The 25726-nt window shown below is 50.5% G+C and overlaps 1 protein-coding gene across 1 annotated transcript in view; it reads right to left on the minus strand.

Annotated features, from left to right (window-relative positions):
* LOC137355989 (neurexin-2-like) overlaps positions 1-25726 on the minus strand; it is a 1490911-nt gene that overhangs the window by 895735 nt on the left and 569450 nt on the right. The window contains exons 3-6 of the mRNA XM_068021690.1: positions 15186-15347; positions 12574-13012; positions 6192-6575; positions 2895-3098 (exon numbers count right to left, since the gene is read on the minus strand). Of these exons, the coding sequence (XP_067877791.1) occupies positions 2895-3098; positions 6192-6575; positions 12574-13012; positions 15186-15347 (1189 nt within the window). The remainder of the gene's footprint in view (positions 1-2894; positions 3099-6191; positions 6576-12573; positions 13013-15185; positions 15348-25726) is intronic.

Here is a 25726-nt window from a genome sequence, read left to right on the forward strand (position 1 = left end):
TACACAGGGAGAGCTGTGTGTACTGAATAGTGTGTTACACAGGGAGAGCTGTGTGTACTGAATAGTGTGTTACACAGGGAGAGCTGTGTGTACTGAACATTGTGTTACACAGGGAGAGCTGTGTGTACTGAATAGTGTGTTACACAGGGAGAGCTGTGTGTACTGAATAGTGTGTTACACAGGGAGAGCTGTGTGTACTGAACAGTGTGTTACACAGGGAGAGCTGTGGGCACTGAACAGTGTGTTACACAGGGAGAGCTGTGTGTACTGAACATTGTGTTACACAGGGAGAGCTGTGTGTACTGAATAGTGTGTTACACAGGGAGAGCTGTGTGTACTGAACATTGTGTTACACAGGAAGAGCTGTGTGTACTGAACATTGTGTTACACAGGGAGAGCTGTGTGGACTGAACAGTGTGTTACACAGGGAGAGCTGTGTGTACTGAACATTGTGTTACACAGGGAGAGCTGTGTGTACTGAATAGTGTGTTACACAAGAAGAGCTGTGTGTACTGAACATTGTGTTACACAGGGAGAGCTGTGTGGACTGAACAGTGTGTTACACAGGGAGAGCTGTGTGTACTGAACATTGTGTTACACAGGGAGAGCTGTGTGTACTGAACATTGTGTTACACAGGGAGAGCTGTGTGGACTGAACAGTGCGTTACACAGGGAGAGCTGTGTGTGCTGAACATTGTGTTACACAGGGAGAGCTGTGTGTACTGAACAGTGTGTTACACAGGGAGAGCTGTGTGTACTGAACAGTGCGTTACACAGGGAGAGCTGTGCATCAGTTTGGAGCTGAATTGTTTAACGTACGCAAATATTTTTTGTGAATGTATGTGCCTACATTTTTTCTCAATTTCATATCCAGGACAACTCCCAGTTTCTTCAGCTGGTGGCTGGAGGACTTTAGTTTTCAGTTTCCCTAGCAACCGCCTTTAAAACCCCCAGAGAACAAGTCACTGGAGTCTGTCAGTCTGTGGAGCCCTGTCGACGTCATTCTTTTTCAACATATGAATTTACCTTTTGACTTCAGCACGTTTGAGATTCATTCGTGCCTTTTGGTCTAGGATTAGAAATGGTACGAAATAGATAAGCGAATAGTTGATGTTCACACAGCGAATTTTTTGAAGCCAGTCGGGATTTTTATTCCCCCGTTATCTTTTATATTGCAGCTAAGTAACAATGACATGAAAAAGCCCCATAGAGATGGGAGCAAAAGACAACTATCCTGAGATAATCCCATTCTTGTTCACAGTAACGCAGAGATGGACAGATGGTCTTTGAGCAGCAAAGGGACCTGATCATCTTAGGCTTCCTTGCTTCGTTTAAGCACTGGAGATTTATCCAACTGGGGCTGCTTTGTTCAGTGGAGGTGCACTCAGCATTCCTATATTCCCCAGTTCCATAAACTCCCCCCCCCCGTCCCTTCCCGTCTGATCTACCCCTGTCGCGCCTGACGATTTTCCATGACTGCACTGCGCACGGACTGTGGTTGTGGACCCCTGCGACGTGACTGTGCCAACGCGAGTGAACTACGGCGCGGGGATTGCCGCCTGGCAGGGCAACAGAGGCGGGTGCGCTGTACATTTTCTCTCTGAGCTCACACCCCCGGCACCACCACCACCCCCCCCCCCCCACTCCCCCGCACCCCAGTTCTCTACCTGCCCCGTTTCCAACCTTCACCCCTGTTCTAATTCCAGTGTCAGTTCCTGGGCCCTCCTTCCCCCCACCGCAGCCCTCACTTCTGCATCCCTTCTCCTGAACTTTCTATCCCGATTCCTCCACTCTGCAGCCTTTCAGCAAAGGGTTTACAAATGGGGCGTCCGCTTCTATTTTGCTCCCATCCCTCGGCAATGATTGTATTCAGTCAAGTATGAAATGCGCTCTGTCCACAGTCAAGGACAGAGGCTGCAATATCTTTGCCAACTCAGAGCGATTCGCAACGGGGAAATGAGCAAGTAAAAACCAAGCGTTTTCATCCTCAATCAACGATTACATTTGAGTGTTTTGTCATTTTTTTTTAAAAACTGTGAATTAATGATGACATTTTTGCATTGGACTCTTGCGTTGCCAGCGATAAACGAGACTGGCACTGGCGGTTACCATGGAAACAAGTCATGCCTCCTTGGCTGTCACTGCGAGGCAGGCGTAGTTAAAAAGAAAGACATGAAAAAACAACAGGGCATTTATTGGGGAATGAACAGTGACATGATTTGGCTGAAGGCAACAGATCAAATTAAAACAGAGGCGGTGGATGGGAGACTGAGAGAAATTAAGTCGACGCGGGGCTGTCAAAAGATGGGACGGAGAGGTACAGTTTGTAAGATGTGACACAGACATCAGTTCAAGTTTTAACCATTCAGGCGTCTGCAAGGCACAAGAGGTCAGATGCGAGCTGCCGTGTACTTCAAGCAGTCAGTACATGTAACGTCTAACATCTGACTGTTTAGAACAATTTCCCACGCCCTTACAGCCGCCTCCCCTCTTTCCCTGTTGTGGGGGGGGCGGAGGGGAGGTGGCCACTGTCTTCTATTGGGGTCCTTGCTCCATTGGCCAAGGGGACACTGCAACCAATGGTAATGCCCACACAACTACCCCAACTCAGGTCAAGTAACTGAGCCCAAACCGGCGATGAGTTATCCGGAAAAACACGGTACTGGGGCTTTGTAATATTTCCCCCGAGAAACAACTGCGGCGTTTTGTTTTATATCTTCAATGAAGTGACTCTCTCGACCCATTCTGGCGCCTGAACGGATAACCCTCGCACTGAGAGGCCCCAAGTTGTAAGCAACTGGACTCTACTTGTAAAAACAAAGTTTCTCATCATCTGAGACCAGACAGTAGAGAGAGAGAGAGAGAGAGAGTGAGAGAGAGAGAGAGGGGTTTACCTAAGTTGACCGTGAGTTTTACCCGTCCTCCATCCAGCTCGAGCCTCAAGGTGTCCGCTGAGTCTTTGGAGGTCGTTGCCATCAGCAGGCCATAAGCTCGCTGTGACATGAACCGCAAGGATATGTCCTCTGCCTCTGTGTGCATGACGGTTGGCATCATAATCTTCATGTACATACTCCCATCGTAGCTCAGGATTGTTCCTTCTGAAAACCAACAGCGAGTAGAAAAGTGGTGTGAGTTTCTTTGTGTTATCGTCAGAAACCACCAGGTGCCCATTCCTTGAAGATCTCTACGTACGCGACAGAGCAAACTATATACAGAACCTTTGTCCAGGGTGTTACAGCGCAGAATGACTATGTCTTCTCGTCACATGACGACATCCTGGTACTTAGCTCATTAGCATACTGAGTTCTTAAAGGGACATCACTCTTAAAGGCGGTGTCATGAAGACTGCACCACACCTTCAAGGGTCTGCTTTATAGGGAGCTGCCAGATTAGGTGGGTGCACCCACTCCTCATCGTTCCCCTAGAATCCAAGTACAACACCCTGACCGCTCTCCTTCCTCCTCGCATCCAGACAGCTTTTTTAGGTTGGAACTGGCTTCCCCATCTCCTATCCAAACGACCCGAGGCCCCAAAGCTGTGATCCTGACTTCCCTCTGGCATCTTTTCTGCCCACAGTTTACAAACTTAGGAAATTCCAACACCAAAAAAAAAGCCGACTTCTTAACACAATCTGGATGGGGGGGTCTCGACATCGTGGGGAAACCATCGCCGAGATCCCCGTGTCTGCCTCTTTTGCAAAAGGCCCACCGAATTTAGTGCCAATCGGGCACTTAAGTGGAGAACGGCGGGCCTTCCGTAGGATGTCGGACCCCACCCCCCCGCCACCACCCCGTCCGCCGGGAGTACCGCCCTTGCAGAGCAGTCGGCCAATCAGAGGCCAGCAGCCGCAGAGGGGACTGCAGCCACCAGACACCGAGGAGGCTTAAGGCAGATCAGGCGGGAGAGGCCTGGCGGAGTGGGGGTCGCGGGAGAGGGGGGTGGGTGGCGGGGGTCGGCAGCAAGGGGAGGGGGTAGTCCTCAGTGAGCCGCCCTCTTGAACCGCTGCCGTCCGTGCGGTGCTTGGTATAGATTGCCGGAGTGGCCTGCTCCAACTGAGTGGCTCGCTAGGCCATTTCAGAGAGCTTGTAAGAGTCAACCACATTGCTGTGGGTCTGGAGTCACATGTAGGCCAGACCGGGTAAGGACAGCAGATTTCCTTCCCTGAAGGACATTAGTGAACCAGATGGGTTTTCACAACAATCCAAAAGTTTCATGGTCACCGTTACTGATAATATATTAACTCCAGGTTTATTTATTTTACTGAATTTAAATTCTCCAGCTGCTGTGGTGGGATTTGACTTGACTTTTGGAATGTGCTCCTGTCCGGCCGTCCACATTCTTCCCTCCATAAACTTAAACTCATCCAAAACTCTGTGTCCTAACTCGCACCAAGTCCTGTTCATCCATCACCCCACCCCCCGCCGTGCTCACTGACCTGCATTGGCTCCTGGTTAAGCGACGCCCCGTTTATAAAATTCTCATCCTCGTGTTCAAATCTCTCCTCGCACCCCCCTCCCTATCGCTGTCACCTCCTCCAGCCCCCACAACCCTCCGAGATCTCTGCGCTCCTCCAATTCCGCCCTCTTGCCCATCCCCCCGATTCCCATCGCTCCACCATTGGCGGCCGTGCCTTCAGCTGCCCTGGGGGGCCCCGAGCTCTGGAATTCCCTCCCTAAACCTCTCCATCCCTCTCTCTCTCTCCTCCTTTAAGACGCTCCTTAAGAACCGACCTCTTTGACTGAACTTCTGGTCGCCTGTCCCTTATGGCACCTTACGTGGCTCGGCGTCCAATTATGGTTTACGCGAAGTGACTGGGGACGTTTTATGACTTGAAAGGGGCTATATAAATGCAAGTTTGCTGTTGTTGAACACAGATCATTAGTCCAGGCAACTGGATCACTAATCCAGTAATATAACCCCATGTCCTGAACCCTGGGCCTCAGTTCTTTACCTCGGCTTCAAGTTGACTGACAACTAAAATCACAATGACTTTAGGACAAAGTAAAATCTTTGTATAAAAGGCCGTGACTGATTAAAATGGCAGATAAACTAGAAAATAAGTTCTCTGTGTGAATAATACAAGTTAAGTCTCTGTTTCACTGTCCATAATACCTTCTTATGAGGCGCAGGGTCGGACTTTGTCTGATAATGCCCCGGTGAAGCATTAAACAAAACACTTGCATTTATATAGCACCTTTCACGACCACCTGATGTCCCAAAGCGCTTTACCAGCCAGTGAAGTACTTTCACAATTGTAGTCAGCGTTGTAATGTAGGGAACACGGCAGTCAATTTGCGCACAGCGAGATCCCGCAAAGAGCAATGTGATCGTGACCCAGATAATCTGCTTTTGCGTGATGTTAACTGAGGGGGTAAGACATTGGCTCCAGGACACTGGGGATAACTCCGCCACCCCCCCCCCCCCCCCCCCCCCCCCGCTCTTCTTCGTGACATCCACCCGCACGGGCAGGAGCAGAAAGAGAAGCCGTGGCAAAGTGATTCTCTGGCTGTGATTAGATAGACGAGAATGGAGCATCATGGAGACAGATGGTCTGTTGATTATGACATTGCTGTGCGCGGGAACTTGCTGTGCGCAGCTTGACGTTTCTTACGTTATAACACTTCAAAAGTACTTTGGGACATCCTGAGGTCGTGAAAGGTGCTATGCAAATGCAAGCCTTTTGTTTCTTCCCAGGGAGAGTTGGCAGGCGCATATCAGCAATGATCGACCGCAATGGTGGGAGAGGCTCGATGGGGTGAACCCTTTCACAGCCGAAACTCAACTCTGCACTTCCTAGACTTAATAACGAGCGGGACTGGGATCCTTGACTGCTTGAGTAGGGACTAAAGATCCATTCGATTGGCCAGCTGGGATCAACTCACCCAATGCAGATTGAGGAGTGGGGGGGAGAAACTTCAGGGTCGATGCTTCACTAGACGTAGCGTTTGACTGACTGAATCGCCAAGCTTTCGACTTGTGGAGCGATGACAGCACAGGAGGAGGCCCTTCGGCCCATTGAGACCATGACGGCTCCCTGCAGAGCAATCCGGTAATCCCACTCCGCCCCCCCAGCTCGATCCCCGCACAGCCCTGCACAGTTTATTCCCCTTCGCGCGCCCGTCCAATTTCCGTCGGGGGGAAATCATCGGCCGTCTCCGTTTCCGCCGGGAGGTCTCGGCTCCGTCGCCTACCTGTCTCGCAGTTCTTCCCGAAGTATCCGGTGCCGGTGCAGTCACAGATGTACCGGTTCCAGCCCTCCCGGCAGTGACCCCCGTTGCGGCAAGGGCCCGTGCTGCATTGCTTCAGGGTCTCGCGCGAGCAGAAGCCGCTGACCCCGCCCGTGTTCTGCACCTCGGCCAGCCGCCTCACGTCCCGGCTCTGGCCATCAATGAAGAGGTCCCGCACGCAGCCCACGTAGCCGTAGTGGAGGAAGGCCGTCCAGAGCTCGGGCGGGAGCATCAGGTCGAGCTTGTCGCCCGGGAGCCCGCCCAGGTACATATCGCTGTCCAAATCCAGGATCTCACTCTCGCCATTGGCGACAAACGGGAAGTGGCGGCTGTTCACCGATATCGAGCCTGTGGACAGCAGGAACACAACGTGGTTACAGCACAGAAGGAGGCCAGTCGGCCCGTCGTGTCCGCGCCGGGTCTCTGCGAGGCGCTGAGCCCCACTCCCCCCCCTCGCCTTTTCCCCCACCCCTGCAAATATTTTCTCTTCAAGTATTTATCCAATTCCCTTTTGAAAGCCATGATTGAATCTGCCTCCACCACACTCTCAGGCCGTGCATTCCAGATCCTAACCTCTCGCTGCATAAAAAAACGTTTTTCCTCATGCGGCCTTTGGATCAATTGTCATTCACCTTCCATTGGTGTCCTCTGGTTCTTGACCCTTCCACCAATGGGAATGGAATTCTCCCCATCTACACTGTCCCCTCATGAGAAAATACCGAAGCTCCTCACATACAATCACCCTGGTAATTGAGTCCAGCAGCATAGTTGCCATGTTACTAAACTTGTAATCCAGAGGCATGGGCTAATGATCTGGAAACATGGGCCTGAATCTTACGTTGGCCGGGATGCCCACCGGCCGAAAAGTCGGTAGCGAGCCCGCCTCCACCAGGCCTGGGGAGCCACGCTGGGATTTTGCACTCCCCGGGCCCTTAATTGGTCTTGATAACACGCGGAGTGAATTGGATTGGCTAAAGACTGGCATCCATGATGCTGGGGACCTCAGGAGGAGGCCGAGATGGATCATCCACTCGGCACTTCTGGCTGAAGATGGATGCAAATGCTTCAGCCTTGTCTTTCGCACTGATGTGCTGGGCTCCCTGTTATGTTTACGCCAGGTTACTGGGTTTAGTTTGGATATCAAATTAATGTCAGAGCAATGCGGATATCACACATGTATTAAATCACCAACTGGTTTATTTACAGCACATTAACTCTAAAAGTTCTTACACAATTTCAGTACATGTCTTCTCATAGCAGCCAGTGTGTGTGTTCTTTTAGTTTCACTTTTGACTCTGTCGCCTTGCCCATAGGCTTAAGCAATCAAACACAGTGAACACCGATAAGTGGACAGACAAATACAATCCTGATTAATCAAACACTGCACTCCCCATTGTTGAGGATGAGGATATTTGCGGAGCCTCCTCCTGTTAGATGTTTAAATGAGGAACACTTCTGCACACAAAGGGTGGTAGAAGTTTGGAACTCTCTTCCACAAAACTGCAATCGATGCTGGATCAGTTGTTAATTTGAAATCTGAGATTGGTAGACTTTTGTTAACCAAATGTATTTCTGGATATGGGGCAAAGGCGGGTATATGGAGTTAGGTCACAGATCTGGCATGATCTCATTGAATGGCAGGAACAGGCTTGAGGGGCTGAATGGCCTCCTGCTGTTGCTATGTCCCGACAACTGTGAGGGACATCAGCGAGAGTTGGATCCTATTCGCCCGTGCTATGCTATGCATGTTCTAGCAGAAGTCAGCATAAGGTCGAGGAGCCCTGGTTGTGGTCACTAACCCAGGCTCTGCCTGATCCGTCGATGCGCTCATGGTCCCATTCCGCAGTGATCCCCCTCAGTTCCGGAGGACTTTGAGCGGTAGATCCGCTAACTCAGGATTGCTCCGTCCAAACACTCCTGCTGACTGTCCTACCATTATTCCCAAACAGCTCTGCCTTTCGAAAACCTCTGCAAACCTATCTGTTGGGCCTCCCCGAGCTATTCTTCCTTTAGACCCTCAGGGGCTTACTACACTCAAAGCAATGCAAAGATCAATGAAAGATTGATCAGAATTTGCTCACTGATAACCAGTTCGTATTCTGCCGGAACCAGTCTGCACGCCCAGTCCAGTCTTGATCGGGACAAGGTACAAGAGCTGAAGGCCGAATTACGGCCCTTAACGTTCAGCTAAGTATGGAACCAGCGGTTGGAATCGTAACTGACTCAACGGAAGATGCATGTTGGAGGACAGTCTTCTCAGCCCCAGGACGTCGCTGCAGGAGTTCCTTAGGTCAGTGCCCTCGGCCCGACCACCTTCAGCTGCCTCATCAATGATCTCACCTCCACTGCTCCGCCGTTGGCTGATGCTCCGACAGCTGTCAGCTCCGTACCTGGCACCTCCGGGAATGAGCTGGCCCCGCCGCCAGGCTTGAGGAGGGCACGAATAATGCTCGGGCTCGGCAAGTGCCAGCTCACATTTGCGTCAACTAAGTGCCAGGTCATGACCATCCTGAAGAGGAAGACTCACCGTCTGCATCTTCAATGGAGCGACCATCACTGAATGCCCCACCAGCAGTGGAGTGGTGGGGGGAGGGGGGGTGCGGTGGGGGCTCAAAATCGTAACTGGTCGAGCAGTATCGACACCATGGCTACAAGAGCAGAGCAGAAACTGATCATATTGAAGAGCGGCATCGGCTTGAGGGACCAAATGGCCACCTTCTCCTCCTTTCTCTTATATTCTTAGGACAGAGCGCTTTACTTAATTGTGCTACTGTACCATTCCCTCCATTACTGCCGCACTCGGACTGCAGCCTGGATGTTGTACAGGATAGAGTACGATAGCAATTCATTAAGGTTACGCCATAGCGACTCTCGCTGTGACGCCTACCACCGTGAAGCTTCCAAGTTCCCTCATCAAGTCGCGCGCCATCCTCGCTTGGGTACTTAAGGCTGCTCCTTAGTCATGGCTGGGTCTCCAACCCTGGAGTTTCCACCCATTCCTCCCCAGTCCCGGCACCATCATGGGAATGCCAATGCGTTAGTTCAAGATGAAGGCTTGCTCCCACCCGATCGAGGTATCTACGGCAGGGCGGCAAATGCATTGCCCACATCCCAAGAGCAAATATGACCCAAATATGGTGGAGCTCCTTGTACCCGTTTTGTGCCCAACTCTATCTCCCTCGACACCGTGTCTGCTCTTCGTGACCAGGGCACTCCACACTCTAAAGTCTGTACTACGGGGTGACTGTATCAGACCCTGGTCCTACCCCCCCTTTCCATTCTACCGCATAATCTGGCCCCATTGTATTTCCTGTCTTTTATTCCAATCCCAGCTACTTTCTTCAGACAGTCACAACCCAACTTATTTCCCACGGGACTCCATATTTTAAATTGTTCATTCGTGGGATGTGAGCATCACTGACAAGGCCTGGCATTTATCAACTATTCCCAATTGCCCCTTGAGAAGGTGGTGGTGAGCTGCCTTCTTGAACCGCTGCAGTCCATGTGGGGTAGGTACACCCACAGTGCTGTTAGGGAGGGAGTTCCAGGATTTTGACCCAGCGACAGTGAAGGAACGGCCGATATAGTTCCAAGTCAGGGTGGTGTGTGACTTGGAGGGGAACTTGCAGGTGGTGGTGTTTCCATGCGTCTGCTGCCCTTGTCCTTCTAGGTGGTAGAGGTCGCAGGTTTGGAAGGTGCTGTCTAAGGAGCCTTGGTGCATTGCTGCAGTGCATCTTGTAGATGGTACACACTGCTGCCACTGTGCATCAGTGGTGTAGGGAGTGGATGTTTGTGGATGGGGTGTCAATCAAGCGGGCTGCTTTGTCCTGGATGGTGTTGAGCTTCTTGAGTGTTGTTGGAGCTGCACCCATCCAGGCAAGTGGAGAGTATTCCATCACACTCCTGACTTGCCTTTTGGATTGTGGACCGGGTTTGGGGAGACAGGAGGTGAGTTATTCGCTACAGAATTCCCAGCCTCTGACCTGCTCTTGTAGCTATGGTATTTATGTGGCTGGTCCAGTTCAGTTTCTGGTCAATGGTAACCCCCAGGATGTTGATAGTGGGGGATTCAGCGATGGTATTGCCATTGAATGCCAAGGGGAGATGGTTAGATTCTCTCTTGTCGGAGATGGTCATTACCTGGCACTTGTGTGGTGTGAATGTTACTTGCCATTTATCAGCCCAATCCTGGATGTTGTCCAAGTCTTGCTGCATATGGGCATGGGCTGCTTCAGTATCTGAGGAGTCGCGAATGGTACTGAACGTTGCGCAATCATCAGCGAACATCCCCACTTCTGACCTTATGATGGAGGGAAGGTCATTGATGAAGCAGCTGAGGATGGTTGGGCCTAGGACACCACCCTGAGGAACTCCTACAGCGATGTCCTGGAACTGAGATGACTGACCTCCAACAACCACAAACAACCATGTCGGCCAAACAGGGGTAAGGACGGCAGATTTCCTTCCCTAAAGGGCATTGGCGAATCAAATGAGTTTTTATGACAATCCGGTTGTTTCACGGGACTGAAGTTTACGGGGACCCCCGAGACGGCTCAGAGGCGGGGGACGGCGGGGGACGGCGGGGGGGGGGGGGGGTGGTGGGCGGGGGAGAGGTGCAAGGTCCATAGAATTGCGATAGGAGGCAGTGGGTCGGTGGGCCCGTCGCAATGCAATTTTGTCGGGGGCGGGATAGGCCGAAGACGGCCTTAATGCCCAGAGGACAATTGAGGTCCTTAAATGGCCTATTGACAGCCACTGCTCCCATTGGTGCTGAGATACCACTGCGCTGTGCCGGCCCTGTGATTGGCTGTTCATTGGCCTGGCGCTGTAGAGGGGGCTCGAGTAGGCCGAGGCGGGAATTACCGCACCCCCCCCCCCCCCGCCTTCTCGGCCCAGCACCGGGAGCCCCCGCTGTGGGCACAAAATCCAGCCCGTTGTCACCATTACTGACACGAGCCTTTTATTGCAGATTTATTGACCGAACTGAATTTGTAAACTCCAGATCATTAGTCCAGCCTATGCACAAACCACGATGCCAGGAGAATTCCTGCGGGAACGCTGCCATTACATCTTTCTGATCATAATCGGCCTCATCACTGCTCTTTCACAGATCCGTCAGGAAATTAAGGTTCTTTAAATTAATTAAAATAATTTTGCCTTTGGTAAACGCACATTAAGAATCAAACTTACTGCTTGTAATTCCGCAACCTGCTTTGCTTGTGAATTATTTAATTCCTTTTCCCTGAATTCAATAAATTTTGGCGCGGATTTTACGTTCATCGCGTAATTTGTGCTGGGGGACTCCGAAGGCTTGGTGTTTTAGGTGACATTGTATTAACAGTCCCCAATCTGAAGCAGAACTCTACTCTGCCCTGGAAAAGGCCGAGGAATTCGACTGCGCTGAGTCCCTTTCTCTTCAGGCGCAAAAAGCAGACGCCTAAGCGTCCAATATGGCAGGCGGGATGCGAACGCTCATTATGCGCTGGCTGTTTGTCATCCGCTACGCTAGGTAAAGGCAGGAAAAGCGCCCTCGGGGTCCGTGGGCTGAAACGACCGTTAGCTCCTCTTCACGTGCGCGCGGTGGAAGGGGCGGGAGGAAGGGGAAGGGCGGGCTGAAGCCTGTTTGAGGCCCCCCCCACCTCCACAAAAAAATCGTGCTGCCCTGAGTGTCGCCGGATTTTCATCCCTCTCCTTTCACTCTGTGGCCTTCCCGCCTTGGGCCCGCCGAGCCTCAAATTGCGCCAGAGATCACGCCGGTTCGTCGAGGCGTTTTACTTATTTTTTTTTTTAACGTTTCGTGTTTCTGCTTCAAGCTCTTCAGCCTATTTCCGAATTCAAAGCCTGCCAGGACCCAGAGCAATCAGGCAGCGTTTTAGAACATAATTTGCATTCGAAATTTTGCATTAAAAATCTTCCCTTGATATATTCAAGAGCGGTAGCCTGGTCTGGCTTTACTAATAGAGCTTAAAATGGCAGCAAATAAAAAAACAATAAGCACATTTAATCAGTATTTTCGTTAAACTAGCGCCCATCATGGCGGAAACCCGATTTGTGTTGGGCGCGATTTGGGGTTCAAAGCTCCGCAATTTATTGCGCGGGGGTTACGCCGATCTTGGGCGAATTGCGCCAGAAAATCAGCACCATCCGACGGAAACTCTACCCCCATGTCTTTGTCGCCAATCTCTCTCGATTCCGCTGCAACGTAGGGTCTGCCTCCCCTTAGGCCGTGGCTGCTGGCAGAAATAGGAGCACCAAGACAAGAGGCATGGCCAACTTCCCATCATCCCCACCCTGTCCCCCTCCCCCCCCCCCCCCCCCCCCACAAATAAAAAAGAATCATTCTTACCTGAGCGGCCATCTCGTTGGAAGTCGACGTGACACCACTCTCCATCGTTCACCTTTTTGTTGGTGGCTCTGATCTTAATGGCGCCCGATCCCATGTCAAGGAGCAGGAAGAGGAAGCCGTCAAGGAGCTCCATCGCAAAGTAGTCCACCTTCCGGATCCGTTCGATCCGGGTCTCCTTGTGGTGCTGGGGCTTGCCGTGACTGAAGAGGAGGAGGCCGTTGGGTTCCGTGGTGCAGAAGTCGAAGGAGATGGAGCCCGTCTTCTTTGTGTTCCACTTGGGGAGGGAGATGTAGGCCTCCGGCGCCTCGAAGGTGACCGGGTCTAAGGCGGCGACATTTTCGCAGCTGAACACAAGGTCCCCGTGCACTTTCATCTTGGAATCGCCTTCTTTCGCCAGGCGGGAGAGCTCCAGCTTGAAGTCATTGTTCTTGTAAACCACCTGTTGGAAATGGAGAGAGTCAAAACAGCCGGCCAGACCTCCGGCAGCTATCCTTTTGATTCCCAACCCACCTTCTCACCCCTCTCCTGAGGCCGTCTCCTCGTACTTGGGTTCAGGCCCAGAGTTCCCAAGGGACGGTCAGTTACATCTGGAGGAATGCTTCCATAACCTAGGCTTGTATTCCCTCGAATATAGATGGCCGAGGGGTGATTTGATTGAGGATTTGAGGATTTTGGAAAGGATTGATGGAAACTCTTTTCACTGCTGGGGGGGGGGGGGGGGGGGGCGTGGTCTGGGATCAATGGGATGCCACTTTAAAATGAGAGCCAGGCCATTCAGGATACAAGGGTATTAAGAGATATGGAGATAACGCGGGTGGATGGAGTGAACATACAGATCAGCCATGATCTCACTGAATGGCAGAACAGTCATGAGGGGCTGAAGGGCCTCCTCCTTCTCCTGTGTTCTTGGCAGCCTTGAAAATGGGAGACTGGCAATCGAACATAGGGCCTCCCTGGATATTATGGTTCGGAGCCATACTGGATGTTAGCACTGCCTGCTCAAACAGCAAGGGAACTGTGCCTATCGATATTACATGCAATTAAAGGCCTGGGAGCTTACTGGCATTCATGATACCTTGCCGACAAGCGGCACTTGAGAGGTTTGGGAAAAGATTGGTCACTGAATAACTCTGTTGCCATTTCAGGGCCAAATCCTCTTGTGGGGAAAGGCGGTCAAAACTGAAATTGGAATTCCGCTTTACGACAGAGTGATGGGGACGCATCGGTGAAAAATTCTGACGACTGTGGAACAAATCCCAAGAAGGTTTAACGAGCCACACCCGTCGCGACCAGCCTCAAATCTGACAATGCGTCATTACATATTTATCGTCAGCCTCGGCATGTTCCTTCCGGGCCCCTGAAAATAACCTGTTAAGGAAGGTGAGGACTGGGTTCTTGGAGCTGTCATCTATTCTCTGAGAACTTACGGTGTAAGATGTTGGGAGGTTTGGATCAGAGTGCCAACTGCCAAACTGTGCTCTGAGAGCCAAGAGCTGCAAGGGTTTAACTCAAGGGAGTGGGGAAGGGAGAGATGTGTTTCCATTTCCGGTTTTGCCCCATCCTTCTCTTGGAAAATGCCACAGCTCTCCAAACGACAGACCATGACTCAAGGTGTGGGGCCCACGCATTTACTGTATATCGCCTGCATTCCCCTGGAATTTACACCATGAGACTGTAAGAAATAGGTGCAGCAGTTGGAAATTCATGGCCAATTTTCTACCTCAACTCCACTTTCCCGTCCGATCCCTTCATTCCCTTCGAGTTCAAAAATCTCTCGATCTCAGTCTTGAACATACTCAACGACTGAGCTTCCACAGCCCCCTGGGGTAGAGAATTCCCAAGATTCACAACCCTCTGAGTGAAGACATTTCTCATCTCAGGTCTTGAGACTGTGCCCCACTAGTTCTCGACTCGCCAGCCAGGGGGGAAAACCGCCTCTCAGCATCAACCTTGTCAAACCCTCTCAGAATGTTATATGTTTCAATGAGATCACTTCTCATTTTGCTAAACTCCAGAGAATATGGGCCCATTCTACTCACTCGCTCCTCACTGGACAACCCTCTCATCCCAGGAATCAATTTGGTAGTAATTTAGAAGGTTTGGGGGTGATTTTGATCAAAGTTTTCCAGATATTAAGGGTAACTGATAGGGTCGATAGAGAGAAACGATTTCCGCTGGTTGGGGAGTCCAGGACGAGGGGGCAGAGTCTAAACATGAGAGCCAGACCTTTCAGGAGTGAAATGAGGAAACACTTCCACACACAAAGGGTGGTAGAAGTTTGGAACTCTCTTCCACAGACGGCAATCGATGCTGGATCAATTGTTAATGTTAAATCTGAGATTGGTAGATTGTTGTTAACCAAAGGTATTAAGGGATATGGGGCAAAGCGGGTAGATGGAGTTAGGTCACAGATCAGCTTAAGTGTCGAACCCCAGCTCTTATTCAACCCAAAACTATTTTCTTTAAAAAAAAAAGTATTCAGTTCACTGAATTGGTTGGACCCCATTTGTGAATTAGCCCCCAAGAACTTTCCACTGAGGTGGGGGGGGGGGGGGGGGGGTGCAGGAAAACAGTCCTTAAGGGTTGTCTGGATACATGCTTGGAATACTTACGTCCTTCAAACATCCCATGAAGTTATTGCTGACAGGCGAGCCCGGGAGATCAGCTGTGCTTGGGCTCCCACCAATATAGAAAAAGTCGTCCGAACCCAGCATGGTGTAGTCCTCCTGAGTATAACCCGTCGTCGTCAGAATCCCATCCACTGAGATAGTCACCTGCCCAGAAGCATAGGGGGAGCAAAAAAAATGGGATATACTCTGTTACCAATTACCTCGGTGACATCGACCAGTGGGCCTCCATTTTCATGTCTGCCTTTGTTGAATCTTGTTTTATGCAACAGAGGAGAGCGAAGCATAGGATCTGATGGTTTGAAGGGTGAATATTACCACTAATTAGTCATCGTTGACTGGGTATAATCAGTAACCAGTTCTTAGTATCTAAGCGACAAGTACGTGCGGGCTCGTCTATGCCTTTGTATTAGTTCAACGCCCCGAATGTTGTTGCCACCTTAGTGCTCTGCTAAGCGTGATGCACTGGCCTTTCTGCCCCTCTAATCGTATAAACTACTCCATTCCCCGTGATCATTGGCCGGCAATGTTATCTCGCTGCCTAAACCACTCACCGCACGGTACGCCAAGGGCACAACAGTGGAGGCTCGATGCCAATCTAGCTGCACTGACGCGCGCAACGAACGAAGGGTACAGCGCCAATACGACTGGTGATGTCGCCACCCGCCCCCCCCCCCCCCACCCCCCCACACCTGCACAACTGGTTACAGGGGTGGGGGGGAGGGGGGGTGGGGTCACTGCAACGCATGCGTTAAAACAGGCCGTAATGAGAGACACCACGTTACGAGCCCGTTGTTATATCACCTCCACCGCTCACACAAAATTGAAAGCTAGACTTCCGTGCAACGTCTGTGACTGTGGCACTCGTTGCCCTCTCCCTCTGTTGTAAGGTCACACTGTCTCCCTGTAGCTCCCTTTCCCTTCAGCATGGCTCTAGTTTCCTGGCACAGCCGCAACAGGTATTCCTTCATCCACGCGGTCAGAAGTTGTCATTTGACCAATGGGCAGCCTGACCCGCCAGCGCGAATATTAGAAAATCCGAGCTGTGCGTGAATTTCTGGCAGAGCGAAGTCAACAAAAAAAGAACGCCTCCCCTCCCCCCCCAATATCGGGGAGGGAAGATGTAGTGAGTTGGGGATGGGAAGAGACTGGTTGGCAGGTGCTGTCGCAAGGGTGCTTTCGAGGGACGGGAGGGTTGAGGGTCAGATCAAGAGGGACTGCAGCCTGTAGTAGGAAGGAACGGGATGTTGGAGTGGAGGGGATGGAGTAGGCAAAGTGGAAAGGACGGGGGAAAGGCAGCCATGGTGGACAGAATATGGCAGCGTTGAGGTCAAGGAAAGCTTGGCAGGATTGCATTCTTGACGGTAGATTTTGGTCGTGGCAGGGCTCCAGAAACTCATTGTAGAGGCTGGGGCATGGGAGAAGGAGGATGGTCTGGGAGAAGTGTGAGGTGATACATTTTGGCAGAAGGAATAGGGAGAGGCAATATATGCTTAATGACACAGTTCTAAAGAGTGTGCAGAGACAGAGGGATCTGGGGGTTGCATGTGCATCGATCTTTGAAGGTGGCAGGACATACTGAGAGAGTGGTTAGTGAAGCAGATGGGATCTTGAGCTTTATAAATAAAGGAATTAAGTCCAAAAGCAGGGAAGTGAAGCTGAATCTTAGGCCACAACTGGAGCATTGAGTCCAGTTCTGGTCACCACACTTCAGGAAGGGTCCTTGAGAGGGTGCGGAGGAGATTTACCAGAATGGTTCCAGGGATGGGGGATTTTAGTTACAAGGTTAGATTGGAGAAGCTGGGGTTGTTCTCCCTGGAGCAAAGGAGATTGAGGGGAGATTTGATAGAGGTGTCCAAGATTATGACAGGTTTAGATAAGGTAGACAAAGAAAAGCTATTCCCATTATCTGATGGTACAAGGACTAGGGGGACACAGATTTAAAGTTTTGGGCAAGAGAAGCAGGGGGGGATGTGAGGAAGACATTTTTTAACGCAGTGGGTGTTAATGAGCTGGAACTCGCTGCCCACGAGGGTGGTGGAAGTGGAGACGATGAATGATTTCAAAAGGAAATTGGATGGGAACTTGAGGGAAATAAACTTGCAGGGCTATCGGGAGAGCGGAGGGATTGGAACTGACTGGATTGCCCTGTAGAGAGCCAGCATGGACTGGATGGGCCGAATGGCCTTATTCCGTACCAAAGTGCCTCTACATAGAAGTACAGGATGGGGGTCAGGTGCAGTGGAGAGGGAACAGGATTGGAGGAACACTGAGATGTTAGGCAGGGGCTGGGAGCACTGAGGGAGGAAGACGGAGAATGAAGGGAATGCCGAGCCCCCTGAGTTGAGTGGGGGATGGGGAGGGATTGCAGGCCAGAATTAATCCACAACACAGGCCCAAGCCTGACTACTGAACCACATCCAGAAGGCAGGCCCAGGTACGAGAGGGGCCAGACCTGGCAACGGCAGACGGGCAGGGCAGGAGTCGCTGGCTATGCTTGTAGGCCGAGGGAGTGGCATTGACAGACATCGGGAGGGAAAAGCAGATAAGATGAGGCTATGAAGCTATTCTGAGATGAGGAGAGTGCCAACAGTGCCAGGGTGAATGCTCTGAGGACCCAGGTTCAAATCTCACCACAGGAACTCGTGGAATTTAAATTCAATTAATTAATAAATCTGGAATTAAAAAGCTAGTCTAATGGTGACCATGAAACCATTGGCAATTGTTGTTAAAACCCATTTAGTTCACTAATGCCCTTTAGGGAAGGAAATCTGCTGTCCTTACCCGGTCTGGCCTACATGTGACTCCAGACCCACAGCAATGTGGTTGACTCTTAACTGCCCCTCTGAAATGGCCGTGCAAGCCACTCAGTTGTCAGTAGGGATGGGTAATAAATTCTGGCCTTGCCAGCGACACTCATGTCCCAAGAACGAATGAAAAAAAAGAACTTTTAACCTGGATTTATCAGAATGATAACTGGACTCCAAGGGTTAAATTGAGAGGAGAGATTACACAAACCCGGGTTGTATTCCCTGGAATTTAGAAGGTTAAGGGGTGATTTTGATCAAAGTTTTCCAGATATTAAGGGGAACTGATAGGGTCGATAGAGAGAAACGATTTCCGCTGGTTGGGGGAGTCGAGGACTGGGGGGCAGAGTCTAAAAATTAGAGCCAGACCTTTCAGGAGTGAAATGCGGAAACACTTCCACACACAAAGGGTGGTAGAAGTTTGGAAATCTCTTCCACAAATGGCAATCGATGCTGGATCAATTGTTAATGTTAAATCGGAGATTGGTAGATTGTTAACCAGAGGCATTAAGGGATATGGGGTAAAGGCTGGTCTATGGAGTTAGGCCGCAGATCAAGCCATGATCTCATTGAATGGCGGGACAGGCTTGAGGGGCCGAATGGTCTCCTCCTGTTCCTGCATTCCTGACCTCTTCTGCGTATAGCTAAGCGGATTGCTTACTGTGGAATGAGGCAGGCAGCTTTTAAGGTTTCCGGTGTAAAATTGGCTGTCGTGAGGTGAGGCACGTGGGCAGTGGAGAGAGAAGTGGAGCCCTGCTCAGAGGGTGATGACAGGGAGGGCCACCTCCATGAGGTGGTGGTCCATACCAGGCCAGACCAGCCCAGATTGGACAGAGTACATAAAGAGAAACTGTTTCCAGTGGCTGATAACCAGAGGGCACAGATTGAAGGCGATGGGCGAAAGGAACCAGAGGCGACAGGAGGAGAAACCTTTTTTACCCATCGATGGTTCGGATTTGGAACGCGCTGCCTGATGGGTGGAGACAGATTCAACAGGAGCCTTCAAAAGGGAATTGGATAAATACTTGAAGGAGAAAAAAATTGCAGGGATGTGGGGAAAGAGCAAGGGCGGTGGGGGGGGGGAAGTGGGACTAACTGGACTGTTCTTCGAAAGAGCCAGCACAGACTCGATGGGCTGAATGGCCCCCATCTGCACCATAATATTCTATGATTCTATGATGGAAGAGGGGGCGGGAGTAGTTTCACAGTGGGTGCTCCTCTGTGCCGTGGATGAACTGGGTGAAGAAAGAGGAAAGGATTGGTCAGTGCAGTGCAGTTGATTGAGATGGGGGCAGGGGAAAGAGGCCATTTTTGGGGGTCCCTGGAGGCCACGACCGCATTTTACGCTCCTCAGGCAATTAACTGGCTGCAGCCGTGGCTCCCGCCCCTCTGAGGCAGGTTGTCCCGCCTCTGAGAGGTGCCGGCCAATCAGAGGGCCAGCAGCTCTTCAGCCCCAGTAGCGCCACCGGGAGCGGTGGCCACTACTGGGACTGCAGCTAGGCCCCTGGAGCCAGCCTGCGATGGAGGCCGGAGAAATAGATCATGGGGTCGGGAGTTGCTGGAGCCAATCAGGAAGGCAGGGGGATGTTCCAGAGAGGGCAGCCCGAGGCGATGGGAGGGGGGAGGATGGGCCCTCCTTGGGGCACAGGATGCCTGTTCAGGAGGGACCCCCCCCACCCCCCCCCCACCCCCACCCCAACTGGCAAGGAGGCCGCCAGGCTTTACCGGGCAGCCTCCCCAGGTGACCAAGCGGCCATCCAGTGCTGATAAGATACCAGCATCGGTGAGGAGAGGCCCTTAAGTGACCATTAATTGGCTACAAAGGCCTCAATTGGTCTAAGGGCGGACAGGCCACCTGCCACCTCTCCCACTTCTGGTAACGGCACCCTCCACTATCCCGCCCGATTTTACGCGCCCTCCCACCTCCCAGCCTGCTCCTGTGGAAGTTCTTCAGTTTGGCCGAATAGGGGAAGGGGGCCTTTAGGCCTCCCCGCACTGGGCAATGGCAAAAGTGGCCTCGACTACGGAGACCAAAATCAAACAGAAAGCAGCTAAAGGGAGAGAAGGAAACCTGGCAAGGTCGCATAGAGTCTAAAACAAGTGGCACAGAGGGAGAAGAACGGCCACAGGACAAGGAGTAAAAACGGGCATGGCCAAGGGAAAAAGCCATGCATGCTTATCGACGTAAATTAAGGCTCAGGCTTCCAACCCAGCTGTAGGCCTCATCGGCAAAACGTTTGGCAATTCTACGAGTAGGAATGGGCCCTTTATCCTGAATTTTCATCAAAAGACACACTATTTTATACAGTGGCGTGTATTGGGGCTTCTAATTTCACTGGCCAATTTTCAGCGGGGGGACGTTCAAGGCTGTAGCTCAGATCGTCTTTTGGAGTGTTTGATCGGTTCACCTTCTTTCTTTTATTGATACAATGTCTTTTCAGTCTTGCTCGCTAATTGGTGAACTCCATACCTGTTCAGTTGCGATTCGCTGCTGGGTCATGAACTTGAAAGGTCGGCCAATCGGGTGCAAGTGTGAGGCGGAAATTGCGACCTTAAAATGGTATGGCAGTGTTGCAGATTTGGTTGGAGGTTGTTCATCGTTTGTATATGCACCCTCCACCCTGTATCATTCAGGGTGCGTGGGCAGATAGAGTGTTCTGGACTATGGAGCACACAGTATGTTGCCAGGGACAACTTAACTCAGGACACCACAACTTGGAGCCAATTGGTTAGTTCTGGAGACAGGTATTGCTGTTCCGGAGGCATGGATAGCAGCCAATCAGTGCAGGGCAAGGAAGAGGAATACCACCGAACCTTATTTTGAATGAGGGAGGAATGTTGGCCAAGATACAAGAGAAGTCCCCGCTATTCCTTGAGATAATTCACATCCTGTCAGATTGTAGCTTCAATGATTTTGCACTGAAGTGTGCCTTAAGATTACATACTCAGGGCCTGGAGTGAAAAATCTTCATGACATTGGGGAGCTGGTGTAGGAGGCTTTGCTTTACGCATTCATGGGATGTGGGCATCACTGGCAAGGCCCAGAATTTGTCGCCCATCCCTAATCGCCCTTGAGAAGGTGGTGGTGAGCTGCCTTCTTGAACCACTGCAGTCCGTGTGGGGTCGGTACGCCCACAGTGCTGTTAGGGAGGGAGTTCCAGGATTTTGACCCAGTGACAGTGAAGGAGCGGCCGATATCGTTCCAAGTCAGGATGGCGTGAGCTTTGGAGGGGGACTTGCAGGCGGTGGCATTCCTATGAGCCTGCTGCTCTCGTCCCTTGTGGGCATAGGGTGGAAGTCTGAGGGGAGCAGGGAGGGGGTTTGAGGTGTTGGAATATTGGGTAGGGAGGGAGCAGGAAGGTAGTCTTGGGGCACGGAAGCAGTGGGCTAGCAGACGGGGGAGAGTGGGAAGGAGGCCGTGGGGAAGGTTCTGAGAAAAGTGAGAGTTGTGTTTGTGGACAAGAGCAGGGATTGTGTTCTGTAATGCCTTAATAAAGCAGAGTGGAAGTTGTAATGCTAATCCAGAGACCTGGACCAATGATTCAGAGAGTTAGAATTTAGCGTTAAAGTGACTCCAAGGGGCAGCACAGTGGCGCAGTGGTTAGCACCGCAGCCTCACAGCTCCAGCGACCCGGGTTCAATTCTGGGTACTGCCTGTGTGGAGTTTGCAAGTTCTCCCTGTGTCTGCGTGGGTTTCCTCCGGGTGCTCCGGTTTCCTCCCACATGCCAAAGACTTGCAGGTTGATAGGTAAATTGGCCATTAGCAATTGCCCCTAGTGTAGGTAGGTGGTAGGGAAATATAGGGACAGGAGGGGATGTGGTAGGAATATGGGATTAGTGTAGCATTAGTATAAGTGGGTGGTTGATGGTCGGCACAGACTCGGTGGGCCGAAGGGCCTGTTTCAGTGCTGTATCTCTAAACTAAACTAAACTAAACAAAATAGTGGCGTCACAAAGCTGTTGGCCGTCGTAAAGGCCCAACTGGTTCCTCATGTCCTCAGTCTGGGCATTTTAGGGGACTCCAGGCCGACACCATGATGGACAAATATTGGAAGCTGTAGGGGTCCAATTCTGAAACAAAATGAGCAATGAAAATAGGCTGTAATATTCCGAGTGGGCAAGGAACGGCAACTGCGATACTGCGATTGAAAACAAAATCTATGAACCCTTGCCACGGATGCACCTCGCTTTCCGTCCCCTTCGCTGGATTGTCAAGTTCCGTACTTTACCAAGTCCCCTTGTTCCAGCCTCGGTTTCCTTTGGGACACGTCAGATGTGCCTGGCGCGGGTTGCGGAATCAGTTTGTGCCGATTCTTTATTCGGCTTGATGGATGCGGCGGCCTTTAGCTCCAGCATGGATGACCGTCGTACCACAGCTTGTTGTTACAGCTGACCCTCGGAGGCCACAGTTTCACGTGGGGGACATCCGCATTCACCATATTCTACACTGCCCTGCTTGTTTTTCCAAGGTTAGACTCACAGGCACTAAAGCCCAGTCAACCAACACAGATAAGGACATGAGAGAGCTTTGAATGAGAAAATGCCATTCTGCCCATCAAGCCCACCTCAATCTCACACTCGCCTTCCCATTCAAGCTGCGGCCTCCTGATGATTGATCAATAATACTGTTAATTCTCAACCCTCTTTCCAAACAGCGAACGACCGGGTTTTTTTTTTTAAAAAAGCTGCAACTGAGACTCCTTCCTCCAAGCAACTGTCCTCAACCTTTTGCTCGAGAGTCCAGTGCTGAGAACCATTGGCAAATGTATGCATTGTAATTATTTCAATTGGACATCCAACTCAACCTCAGTTCCAATTCCAATGTTGCATTTCTCCCCCTCACTTCAAACCATCAGGCTTCATTTCTTTTTCCTTGAATCTCGTCTGTTGGCTTTTTCAAATAGCAATTCTTAAACTCCAGCCAATCCCCTCCTTTCACTAAAAAGGCGGATGTTTACCAAGGGACTGCAATGGATTAAATCAGAACCAGTGTCACACGCTCGGACTGTTACCCTGGTGTGGTGCTTCAACTAAAACATTGTCTTCGTCAAGAATCGACAGTGTATGGTTAAGTACAGTGAACCCTGTGTTTGAATCTCAAGCCTTCCTTCAATGTATTAGCGGCCCTTGAGTTGCTGAGGGACTTGTGAGAACTGTTGGCCTAAACGCTGAGATGGTTGTTCGCAAGTTTCCGAGCTCTTCACCATTATCTTCCTTGTGATTACAATTGTGCTCTCAGAACGACTTAGACCCAAAGATCTTTCCTCAAACTCTATCATCCTTAGTCCCTACAGCTTTCTTCTACATTAGCGACCCATTATCCTTCAGCGTACTGGGAATTCATAATCACGAGTCTGCACATTGTGACACTGTAGTTAAATTTGACCCACTCTCAATTGAAGAAGCTAAATGGACAACCTTCTCTGTTTAACTGTCTCAGTTCACCATATCGTTCATTGTGTACTTCATAGAGAAGGCAACTTCCATGCAATTCTGGTGGACCGATTTCTTGGATCTCATAAACCAACAAACTTTAAGCTCCAAGCTTTGTCTTGCAAGGGTTGGGTGAGCTTGTTAAATGGATCGTTGGGCGGAAAAGCTACTGGGAGTAATTCTGTGAAATCGCACTGTTATCGAAGGAAGTAAACAAAGATCAGAGAAAGGGCTAACATGATGTGCAAGGGGATTGGAGTACAAGAATAAGGAAGCCCTTCTACAGCTGTTGGGTGAGACTACACCTGGAAGACTGTGCACAGTTTTGGCCGCCATATTTAAGAAAGGCAGTGCAATGAAGGTTCCTGGGGTGAGAGGGTTGTCCTATGATGGGACGTTGAGTAAATTGGGCCGATGTTCTCTGGAGCTTAGAAGAATGAGAGGTGATCTCATTGAAAGTTACAAGATTCTGAAGGGGCTTGATAGGGTAGACACTGAGGGGTTGTTTCCCCCTGGCTGGGGAATCTACAGCATGGGGGCACAGTCTCAGGATTAGGTGGGGGGGGGATTCATTTAGGACTGAGATGAGGAGAAATTTCTTGAATCAGAGGGTCGTGAATCTTTGGAATTCTCCACCCCAGAGGGTTGTGGATGCTCCGTCATTGAGTATATTTAAGGCTGAGACAGACAGGTTTTTGGTCTCTCAGGGAAACGAGGGATATGGGGAGCAGGCGGGCAAGTGGAATTGAAGCCCAAGATCAGCCACGATCATATTGAATGGCGGAGCAGGCTCAAAGGGCCATATAGTCTACTCCTGCTCCTATTTCTTGTCTTCTTATGTTTGATCCTATGGGCTCTGAAATTGGCCAACTACATGGCGGGGGCTCTCCAGGCATGAAGTAGTCAAAATTGATGTCAATGACCCCCAGAATTGGCCAAAATAAATCATTGGAAGCAAAGCTATGGAAAAGAACAGTACTGGACACCAGCACAGTTGTCCCATGATGCCATCCTCTCGGAACCTTCGCCCTTTGAAAATTCTTGCTGGTCCGTCTTATCCTCTATCACCAACTGTGAGAAACAGACCGTTACCTCATTGAACTGGCTTCTTAATTCAATTCTTTGACTAACTGGCTCTATCGTGTCTCACTAGACGTATCTTGAAAAGGCAAAACACCGGTTTGATGTACATATGTTGGGATAAACCACTTTACCGGGTGTTGTTCTGCAAAGGTAGTCTTGACCCCGTCGTTTGTTGGAGGCCCACTTTGAGGGAGCTTTATGAGATTATTGGATTACAGGATTCAGTGCAAACTCCCTGTCGCAACACAGGCTTCACTGTATTTGAATGAGACTCTTAGCTAGGATAATGTCCGTGGGATCACTGGATGACGGCCTACGTGCTGCACTGGTTCCGATTTGACCCTTGCAGAGAGAATTAGTTTAATTGCGAGAGTTTGAACTAAGAAAAGAAATTAAGAGTCAGACACAAAAATGGCGTTAGTACTTCATTTACCACAGTTTTGTTAAGAGGATTAGTAATAGGTTTAGTTCGTCTGGTAACTGATTAAAGGAAGGTAGTGCATGCCAAGGTTAACCACAAGCAGTGTCAGCCATGCAAAGACGGGCCTTACAAGCTTTTTACAGGCCAATCCTCATTCATTCAGCTGCTGAAAGATCATGCAAAGGCTCTAGCGAAAAGAAACACAGATCTCAGAAAGGAAAATGAAGAGTTCCATTTTTAAAAGGGAGTTTCGGTCAAGCAAAAATCAGCTGTAGATCATTTCTCGCTTTCCCTTCCGCTCCTTAATCTCAATGCGATTGTGCGTTTTTTCTCTCTACCAAGTGCCTTTATCTTGCCGCAGCCAATCTGCTGATAGCGCATGGACGCAGTCGTGTGCAAGAGTTAGAACGTGAGCATCTCCTCATTGTAGAGGTGTTGTGTCTACACTGTGCCCGTCTCTAAAGGGTTCATGTGTACGTCTACGCATGGGCGTGCGACAGTCACGATCCACGCTCGCAGCAATCCAGCTCTTACACCCGAACTGGTCGGACTGCAAAGTGGCATGTTGGACCACTTCAACCTCCCAAACCTTTAACAGCGGAAGTAACTTTTGCTAAACCTCTTAAATGCGGACATATTGTGTGGGATCTCTCGGCAATTCCAAGTTGTATCCCAAGACGTGGACGAGCCTGAAGGCTCCTCGGAGTTTTAGAGTTAAAAATGAACGATTTGTCTGGTTGCCTATCTTCTTGAGAATATCACAACGGAATAAACGCCTCAAC

Source organism: Heterodontus francisci, chromosome 44 (genome assembly GCF_036365525.1).
Source record: "Heterodontus francisci isolate sHetFra1 chromosome 44, sHetFra1.hap1, whole genome shotgun sequence".
Taxonomy (NCBI): domain Eukaryota; kingdom Metazoa; phylum Chordata; class Chondrichthyes; order Heterodontiformes; family Heterodontidae; genus Heterodontus; species Heterodontus francisci.